At 32.9% G+C, this 10695-nt stretch overlaps 2 protein-coding genes across 4 annotated transcripts; one reads left to right on the top strand and one right to left on the bottom strand.

The window, feature by feature from the left end:
* Positions 492-4421, top strand: LOC107629274 (protein UPSTREAM OF FLC). 3 transcript variants are annotated; one of them, XM_016332023.2, is made up of 7 exons: positions 492-938; positions 1153-1430; positions 1531-1600; positions 1877-1992; positions 2109-2976; positions 3449-3739; positions 3835-4421. In XM_016332023.2, the coding sequence occupies exons 2-7, from the start codon at positions 1238-1240 to the stop codon at positions 3902-3904; spliced, it is 1608 nt and encodes a 535-aa protein (XP_016187509.1). In that variant the 5' UTR covers positions 492-938; positions 1153-1237; the 3' UTR covers positions 3905-4421. The 3 variants fall into 3 exon arrangements, with proteins under 3 accessions (XP_016187509.1, XP_020973414.1, XP_020973415.1); XM_021117755.1 differs by lacking the exon at positions 3835-4421 and having other exon boundaries at positions 3449-3743; XM_021117756.1 differs by lacking the exon at positions 3835-4421 and having other exon boundaries at positions 3382-3732.
* On the bottom strand, positions 8011-10174 carry LOC107629276 (E3 ubiquitin-protein ligase MIEL1). Its single transcript, XM_016332024.2, has 11 exons — positions 9973-10174; positions 9794-9881; positions 9632-9691; positions 9510-9542; positions 9344-9421; positions 9201-9244; positions 9048-9088; positions 8869-8951; positions 8614-8775; positions 8480-8521; positions 8011-8399 (listed from the first exon to the last, which is right to left on the bottom strand). Exons 1-11 carry the CDS (start codon positions 10059-10061, stop codon positions 8244-8246), a joined length of 876 nt encoding a protein of 291 aa, XP_016187510.1. The 5' UTR covers positions 10062-10174; the 3' UTR covers positions 8011-8243.

Here is a 10695-nt window from a genome sequence, read left to right as displayed (position 1 = left end):
TAATTATTCTGTTGGTCCCTATAGTTTCGTGAAATTTTTAATTAGGTCTATATATTTTTTTTCTTTTTAATTGGGTCCCTACATCATTTTTTTTTTCAATTAAGTTCTCTTAGTAGTAATTGACTTAATTTTATAGGGACCCAACTAAAAAAAAAATTGGTACAGGGACCTAAATAAAAGAAAAAAAAGTGTAGGGACCCAATTAAAAAAAACTTTTGGTGCAAGGACTCAATTAAAAGAAAAAAAAAATAGAGACCTAATTGAAAATTTTACAAGATTATAGGAACTAACAGAGTAATTAAACCTAATAACTACAATGAATAAATTATGACTTCAATTTTAGATAAATAAATTAAATGGGCAAAAAGAATTAGTGAAAGTCAACACAAAATCTTTGAATGTTACCTTGCATGATTTGAAGGGAAATCATGGTAATGGTAGTTGGGTTTAAAAAAAGAAAAGAAAAAGGGTAAAAACAGAAGAAAAGGTAGAAAAACAGGAAAACCAGACAGAAGAGGCAGCAGCAGACACAAACATTTGCATTTGGAAAAAGAGTGAGAAGAGTCACAACTCACAAGTGAAGTCAAGCACACTCATCAATCATCACTCTTCACTATAAGAATCCATCAAATGAGCCAAAATTTTCACAAAATAAAAAGTCCAAACCAAATCAAAATCCAACTTTCTTCTTCTTCTGCTTCTTCTTCAGTCCTTTTCTCTGTTGCAAGTTCCAAAACTTCACTCACTGTGTGCCACCTTCAAATTCTTCTTCAATTTCCATCAATTTGAAAACTTTGGCAACTTCCCACTTTTTCTCTTTCTTCGTCTTAGCGCCACCGTCCTTCCCACAACCGAACAAAACAAAACAAAAAACACTTAGCAATTAGTATTCTTCTCCGTACATCAATTAAATTCTTCCACCGTTTTTATCTATCAAGGTAACTCTTTCTTTTGCTTTTTTGAATTTAAATAGTCAAAAGATTCCAGCTTTGAAAAACTTACTCACTCATATTTTGTATTACTGGCTAGTTAGATCTGATTTCAAACACACAGACACTCGGTGGATGTTTTATTTTGAAAGCTATTCTGCGTGCCCAGTATCATTTTGTTGCAGAATGAGGCTAACGAAGATAATGGGGTTCATTTTTGTAGGGTTTTGAGTATTACTAGCTTCAAGTTGTGGATAAAGGTTGAACTTTTAGCTTGGTGGTGGTGGTGGTGGTGCATGTGAGAGAATATGGAAGGGAGGATGAAGAAGTACCAAAGGCAAGTGAGTCCTGAGAGGGCAAAAGTGTGGACTGAGAAATCCCCAAAGTACCATCAGAATAGGAAGGTTCCTGTGATTTACTATCTCAGTAGGAACAGGCAGCTAGAACACCCTCATTTCATGGAGGTTCCAGTGTCTTCCCCTGAGGGGCTATACTTGAGAGGTAGATAAAGGAATTCAAGAACCAAAACTTTTTGTGTTGTATTGGGGATGTTTTATGGCTTGTGGTTTTGAAATTTGAAGGGATTTGTTTCTGTGTGCAGATGTGATTGATAGACTAAATGCTTTGAGAGGTAGGGGAATGGCTTCCTTGTATTCATGGTCTTGCAAGAGGTGAGTGACTTGTCACACATTATTGTTCAATTTGTATTTCATTTTTCACCTTCTAGCTGGATATTTTAAATGACATTATTGTAAGACTTGTTTTATATAAAACCATTCATGTAGTAATCCCTCTATTGGGGAATGGTCCAATTTTTATGTTGTTGTTTCCATTTTGGATTTTAGAAAAGTTGATTCAGCTTAAAGATTGCAATTATAGAGGAAACAATGAAGAATTCTAAGCTTGAATTTTGTTTTGATGTTTGTTCTTTTCTTTTGGTAACTCAGAAGCTACAAGAATGGATTTGTGTGGCATGATCTCTTTGAAGATGATCTAATTCTACCTGCCCATGGGAATGAGTATGTCCTCAAAGGCTCTGAACTCTTCGATGAAACCAATTCAGGTAAAGGAGAGAGATATCTATTGTACTTATGTTCAATAGGTGATCATTTGCTAAGATCCGAGTGAATCGATTATTCAGGATCTCAATTGTTGTGAATTTGGCTTTACACTTTACAGATCGTTACAGTCCCATTAACAATGTCAAAATGCAAAGCATGAAGCTGTTGCCAGGGCCACCTTCTTCTAGGAGCCATGATGAAGCTTCCTCTTCTGATAGCATGAATGGGAAAGAGATAAAGAACTCCCAAGAAGATGAGCTTTCCCAAGGACCACACTCTGGTTCATCGGATGTATCTCCGGAGTCTAGAGATGAAAAGAGTGACTCTCTAAGCTTGGCCTTGACAGAGTACAAAATCTATAAGACTGATGGACTGGCAGACGCTTCGACTCAGACAGAAGAACGTGTCAGCAGACGGAAAACACATAAAACTTGTACAAGGGGTGTATCAACAGAGGATAGATCATTGGTATCTGAATGCCATGAAATTTGTCGAGTTCCACATGCGAAGGACAATCCTGAAATCTGTAGAGATACCATTTCACCGCCTCCCTCGACTTCAAGTCCTTCATCTTTTGTGGGGAAGCCTGAAACTACTTTGGAATCTCTTATTAGAGCTGATGCTAGTAAGAGGAACAGCTTTAGGATTGTGGAAGAAGATAGCATTCGGATGCCTACCAACACAAGGTTGAAAGCTTCACATTTGCTCATGCAACTGATCTCATGCGGCTCAATATCGGTGAAGAACCACAGTTTTGACCTCATTCCTTCATACAAGCCTAGGTTTTCCAATTCAAAATTCCCGTCTCCATTGTTCTCAACTTCATTTATGTTGGGAGAGTTTGATTGCTTGGCAGAGAATCCAAAGCTCATGAGCCTTAGATTGGAAGATAAAGAATATTTTAGTGGGAGTTTAGTGGAGACTAAACTGAAGGAAGGAGATGGGGATAATGCTCTGAAACGCTCTTCTTCCTATAATGATGAGAGGTATGTTATGCTTTCAACACCGTTTTCTTAACTGACACAAACTGGAGGAACTGGCTTATGAATTGTAATCATTGTTTATATTTCTAGTTGCGAATGATGCTAGATTCAGTAGATTGAACTGAAAACTAGTTGTGTAGTAGTCCAAAGTGGATAATGCTTGAGTTTCTTGCTGATATTTTTTTGTCCAAGACTCAGTTAAAAATTCTCTCTCTCTCTATTACACACATGTATTAAGTATTTCATTGTTGACATACAAAAATCCATGCCTTATTGTTGACATATCTTCTGTTAATTGGTCTTAAAATAATAACAGAATTCCATAGAATTTCATGAGCTTAACTGCTAAGTGCTAAGATATTTTCAACTTTTAGAGTTTTGTAATTGTTTTTGATTGGCATCTGATAGGAACACGGTAGTCATCACATCGTGGCCAATGTTTCATCTGTAACAAAACCAGTACACAAATGTGCAGGATATATAAAGAAGCAAAACAAGAAGAAGACAAGGAGGAACCATCCTCAGGACATTCAAAATGCATTCCACGATCAATTACTTCGTTGACCAAGCAATTGCGAAGCGAATACATGAAATCCCCCATTTCTGACGAATCGAGAAGCTCGTCTGATAGAATTGACAGCTCATGCAAATCCTCAGTAAGATCAAATGGTAGCAGCAAAAGAATCACTGAACCTCTACCAGGGAAAAAGCAATCTTATAAGATAGATTCATTTAGAGAAGATGAGATGATCAAAATTGAAGAAAGTTAAGTGTTGATACTAACTTGTTTCTATTAATACTTCATTACTTCACTATTTTTCCAAAGAATATAGATTGATTGGTTTGATTTTAACTCAACAGGCTTGCTTCAGGAGCTCGGGTTATAATCCAATCTTTGCCATACTCTGACACACCATCTAGCAGCTCTTAGAAATTCAAGTTTAGGGTGGTTCCACGGCCATCTTAAAGCCGAAAACTACTGGTTTTTGGCTTTAGTTTGAATTCCACATGATTGAGTGTATCTTGCTAGGCCTGCATGACATTTTCATAAGCCTACAAAGCGAAGAAACCAGAGAAATACTTGCATGCTCTTAAATGACATTTAATACGTATTTCATGAACATTCATAGTGGTTTTTATTTATAATGATTAAATCTTGTGTAAAATCAAAGAATGAGTGGTTATGAATGTTTCAAGAGTATGTATTAAATGTGTTCTAAAAATATGGTTCGGATCATGTAAGTACTTTTTGATGGGGATTGTGAGATCATTGCAAATGGTGTGGTCCCTGTGGTCCATTCTCTCTGTTAAGTATGTGTTGTGCTGGTTAGAGTGACTATAGCATTCAGAAATGAAGTGATTGCACATTCTGTTGTAACTACATACACAAATGTATCACAACCTTTTCACCCTTTTTGTTCAGCTTCAAATCATTGGTTGCTATTTCATGGCTTGCAGCAAAAGATGTGGGAAAAAGATAGTGTTTGAGTCATTTTCCAAACTCATATCTTGGCATTGGTTCTGATGTGATGTGATGTCAAATGCCATGCATGTGAGTTTTGAATCTGACATTGGATTCGTTTGTGTTTTAACTTTTTAGAGCTTCAAACTAACGTTTAAGTTGGATGATTAGATTTAAATCTCAAAGCTAAAAAGGTGACTAAAAGCTAATTTTATGGACCCTTTTTAGCATTAAGAGTGAGCTTTCCGGTCAAACATTTAAAATGTTTGGATTTAACTTTATGTAAATCAAAATGGTTAATTTGAAAATTTGACATTTAAATGGTTCTATAGCCTAGAGGCATCTCTACCTTTTAAGTCATTGACAATGATGATGTTTGCATGGTTCTTTTTGGTTTGAAATTGAAGACATGATCATTGTTGGTTATAGAATTAGTCACCGACAGTGTGCAATTCAAACTTGCAATTCTTATGTATCAAATAACAAATTTCTTTCTGAAGGAAAACATTAACCTCAAGAACAAAACATCTTAGTCAATGTTATGCAAACATGTATGGTCTAATTTGACATTTTAACTTTGTTGGGTTTTTATATTCATTTCTTATTGATTCTTTTCTTTTGTTAGATTATGAACCACTATGACCTTTGCAACAAAGTTCCTTAAAATGCAGTCTTATATTTGTTGACTCTTATTGGATTTTGTTATATGACTTACTAGTATTTTTCTCTCAATGAAATGATTGAGTAATTAAATTAACACAAAGAATTTAATTTTAGTGTATTAATAGTATTTAATTATATCTATTTTTTGAATAATCATCTTCGTATCTATGAAGTAATTAGTGATATTATATAATTAAATACATAATAAAATTGATTTATATTGTGCATCAAAACTAATTTTTTTTAATGTAAAACTAATTTATTTATTCAGTAGCTTGAGGCAGGAAAATAGGACACTTAACGAAGAGTGGTTTCTATAATCCATAGAATGGGTCCCATTTATGTGTCTTTTGCAGCAAACAAGAGGGGAAAAGTGGGGTAATGTGCGAAAGCTTTATAATCCCTTTCATGCCTTTGGTCCCTTGAGCTCATCATCCACACTACTATCCATTCCTTATTCAATTATAGAATCTTGGGTTTTACTCTAAGCTAAAAGAAAAACTAGGTCACATATATAGCACTTGTATCTTGTATCTTCTCACTCAAATCTCCCACTTTGTTTGGTCTTTCTGGCTATATTTATCAGACAAACCTATATGTACTACTTTTGTATATTTTACCTATTTTATTTTCGGTTTTGAAGGTGATTAATAAGAAATAAGAGAAGATTAAAACCTATATGACCATTAGCTTGCTACATGCATAAGCAGGATTCAAAATTTTGATACTTACTTAAGCGGACAAATAAATTGATTACTCAACTAACTCAAATTGATTATTGCCATTGTTATTGTACATTTTAATCTTCTTTGTGTATATTTCAATAAAATGAAAAATAAAAGAATGTTGGAATGGCCAATGATTGTAAATGGATAACACTCCAAGTGCTAGAAAGGTCCATTCACCCAAATAGTGTTAACAACCTTTTTCAATTTGGATCCATGTGACTCCAATAATTGTGCCTTCTGCAACTCCAATGGAAGAAGCTAAAAATGTTGAACATAGAGCCTGTTGGGGAAGTAGAAGTTGTTTTTTCTGACTTTTAAATTATGAAAAAGTTATGGTATGCGTGTTTGACACTATTTTAAAAATAATTTATAACTTCTCGACAAATTAATTCATAACTTTTTGAAAAAGTAGAAATATATGACTTCTCCTCCTCGATAAGTCATTCTATCATTTCCGTAAAACAAATGACTTCAAAACAAAAAAAAATATACTTTCATTCTTGACTCTGTAAAAAAATAATGGAAATACTGCCCCACCACTATTTTCACCCAAGATTCCATCTGCTAGAAGTATTGGCCTTTTACCATCATTTTTACGTAATGATTTATCTGCTGAAAATATTGATCCTCCACCACTATTTTAAAACAATGTTCCATCTGAACCACCTATTGCATATATTGGAGGAAATTCTAATAGAAGTAAAAAAAATAAAAAACAGTAACAAAATATACATTGACACACATTTCACATTTATTTTTTATTTTTATCTACCATATCATACACAATAAAACAACAAACACTAACTACACAATAATTTCTTTGGCATTGCCATCAAGACTATTGTGAATTAAAATTTTATTATTATTTACCACATACAAGAACACCTTTATGGGTGAAGATAAAGTAGAAGAACCAGTTTTTATCTAAAAAATGGAACTAATAAGAGATTAAATAAAGAATTAATTGCCTAAACAATTATAATCTTAGTGATTAGGTTATAGAAAATCAACATTCAATATTGAAAAGTATTTGTTATCATCGTTGTTTTAATATCTATTTTTTGTGAAAAAAATTTTGTATTTTTTGAGTTATTTATGGAAACGCTACAACTTTAAAATAAGTACTTTTATAACTAAAAATCCAAACACACAATAATTTTAAGTTGTTTACCCAAACTGAACCTCACTCCTCATACCCTAATGAATGCGTGAAATGGGTTTAACAGGAATTGTTATAAAGAAACGGATATGCGGCGCTAACGATTTAATAACTATCTTTGTAGCTCCAGAATGAATGTTTCAGTCTATGCTCCTATCTACTTTCTGGATATACCAAGAAAGATGTACGGTCTAATGGGTGGGACAAGCTCTTCTATTCTGGTTCATGGTTTCTCTTAGCTCTATGGTTCATCCGGAGGAAATATCGATCTATTATGCGCCTTTGCATCTAGCATTGGGTAGACCTCATATAATAACGGTCATACCTCTACCCTTTGTTTACATTACTCATGATTCATGAAAGACACTTATGAACGAAAAAAGAATATTCATTAAAGTTATTCTCTCTGCTATTCTCAATTTAGGTTGAATCGGCCCAGATTTGTATAATGTGAGATCAGCAGCAAACATAAACAAGCCCAAAATAAAAAATAGGGAATAATACACGGGCTATTAGAACCACCAAAAAAAAAGAGGGCTATTATATATTTTAAGAGAAAATCATAAATAAATCCATAATTTTTTTACTCACAAAAACATTTCCCCAAGACAATTGAATTTACAGAAAAAAAAAAGATAATTGAAAACTTATTTGTATTTGAATTTTGTGAGAGATTCAATTGTTTTCACAATAAATGTTATATATGATTGGTTTTAAATATTAATCTTTAATAATACATATTAATAATTACAAGTATAAATCAAATTTGCTCATTGAGTGTCAAATTAAGTTAGGTCAAAATCCACTTCTCCTTTTATTTTGACCTATTTTTGTTGTTGACCCAACTTGTATATTTTATCAAATTATTCAAACCAACCCATTATAAGACCTGACTATATTAGCAACCCTTAGTTGTGTTCTAATTTCTTTTAATTTTTGTATCTACTCTAAACATTTTTCTGTTGCAACTCCACTTATGATGGAAATTGTGAAGCTATGCCACAATTTTCCATGTCAATAGCAACTAGGATAAAATCATTCAGCAAAGATTCATATAAGAAAGAAAGTTAAAACACTAACATTGCACCATAAGATATAAAATTCCAAGTACAAAATTTGGAGCTTGAACAAGCCTTGTGCCTTCCTCTATAACATGAGCAAAAGAATTCTACCAAATGATAACCAATAAAGTGGTCCGGTTTGGTCTGGTCTGGTCCGATCCGATCAAGCCGAGTGCTCCGGCAAGGTCCAATAACACTCACCTAACCATCTCAGTGACTCTTGAAGAACATGAGGTAGCAGGGTTCCCCTGTATCTGCCTTGTGTTATAAGAGTTGCAACTTAGGCATTTATGTGCCACAACATGGAATTGCACTTGAGAATTCACTCCACAATCATTACACAGAATCCACACCTGATATTTTGATTAATAGATCAATATTCAAATCCTTTGATCAAATAATGTTATGTTAATAAAAATTGATTGTTACTTACCATCTTGTTTTTGTAGGTTTCTGGCATTGGAGTTGAAGCAATCTGATAAAAAAATGTTTGAATGTCATCCTTCTATGAAGAAACCTAATATATTTGATGTGCCTAAATTAAGGAGAAAATTGTGATACACATACCACTTGATCAAGCTTCTTCCATAAACTTGACATGTCACAAATGGATTTGGAGCAAACCGGACAAGAGTACCTATGATGTCTTTCCATCTCTTTGACACACTCCAAATGTATGGTATGCCCACAAGGCAACACAGTAATATCCCTTAATGTCTCAAACAGATACTGAAAATTAAACAAAAACCAAACAAAATGAAATCATGGGGTTCTTCCCAAAACATTTTACCATAATAAAAGAATAGTCTTTATAGTTTATACCTCAAAGCAAACAGGACAATTGTGATGCATTGCTCTTTCCACACAGCGATGACCAGCTTCCATTATTTTAGAGTAGCAGCACCCTAAAACATATAATGATTAATTTACAATGATCAAGAAAAAAGATATAACTATGCAGAGAAAGCAGAAAAAAGTAAGGAACAATGAATGAAACTCACCACATTTCTTGCAATGGAAAAAGTTATCCTTTCCTCCAGTTCTGTAAGAGAGATTATTGATCAAACTCTGTTTAGCTTTGTGGACATAATTAATTAATTAATTAATTAAACAATAACAAAGTAGCAAAAACTGAATGAAGAAATTAAATTTACCTGCAGATGCCACAATCATCACAGTGGTACTGGTTCTTTGAAACCTGATCAAAGACAACAAAATTTTAGCACAAAAAGCACAAATTAAATAAGAAAAAGTAGTTCAATCAATGAATCTATCAAAGTAGGATTAGAGGACTTACATCATCATCAAAGAATTTGCAAGTGCCACAAAAATACTTTCCCATGCATACCCCACAGTTTATGCAGTACTGTTGAACCTGAAAACCATTACAAAAAATCACCAATCTGAATAATAACTTCAACCATATACATATAGATTGCAAAGTTAAGATCTTATGGACTTACATCTTGTTCTGTATCACACACAGAACAAATGACCTGAAAAGTAACCAAATAATCATCATTAACATGTTATAATAACCATCTCTGATTAACAGAAGAGACTTCTAATGAAATTGAATGCAAACCTTGTTAATTTCATGGCGTGGGATATCATGACGATCCTTAACATTAATCTCCTCAGAGTTCTGTCAAAAACAACAAACAAAAACAGAAACAAAACAATAAGTAACATTTTCTGCAACAACAAAGAGAACAAAAGATGATGAATTAAAAGAATTTCAACACACCTTAGCATCGTTGTGGCAATGCCTACAATCAAAAACCTCATCACAACATGGTGCTCTAATCTTGCATCTCCTTCTGTAATGTTTGCACCTGAAAATGTAAAAACTCGACAACATCAGAATCATCAAATAAAATAAATAAAAATGTGAACTTGATAAAAATGAAAAAGGTTAATACATACCCAAAATTCTCAATTCCAAGTTCCATTGGAGAAACGTGTTTGGAGCTGGATTCAGCAGAAGAAAAAACAACTTCAGCCTTGGTTTCCATTACTATTACTATGATGATGATTTAGAAGGTATAATATTAATGATGAGAGAGAGAGAGAGTGTGTGTGTGTGACATTTAATAAATATATTTATATAAATTATATTATATGACTAAAATTTAGAATATTAGTTAATAAAGACAACCCATGACTCTCTGTTGTGTTGTTTTGTGCATCAACTTAATCCAAATCTGACTTGGCTACACGTAATTAAATTATTGGTAATTGGTGACATAGGATAAGAAAAAACAACACCAATAATGCAACTTGTGACAAACAAAATATCTACCATAAATCAGAACCAAGTGGACTACAATAAATTATTATTACTACCATATATAAAAATTATATTTTCCTAATAATGAATTTTTAATGATAGCAAACACAGAAAAGATAAAATTTTGAATGTTTTAATAATTTGTAATTTTGAAAATTAACAATATTTAAATCTTAATATGAATATTTTAGGAGATTATATAACTAAAATAATATATTCTAAAAAAAGGGATAAAATATCTAAGAAGGTGGCGTGTCCACGTGTACATGTTGACAAATGTGGGACTTAAAAAATTCTAAGGAGAAGAGTAAAGAAAAAGTCTTTTCCATGTTGATATTTTCTGCTTTAATTATATGCAC

The sequence above is a fragment of the Arachis ipaensis genome, chromosome B03 (assembly GCF_000816755.2).
Source record: "Arachis ipaensis cultivar K30076 chromosome B03, Araip1.1, whole genome shotgun sequence".
NCBI lineage: Eukaryota > Viridiplantae > Streptophyta > Magnoliopsida > Fabales > Fabaceae > Arachis > Arachis ipaensis.
Note: the sequence above shows the minus strand (reverse complement) of the source record. Positions and strands in the feature narration are given on the sequence as shown.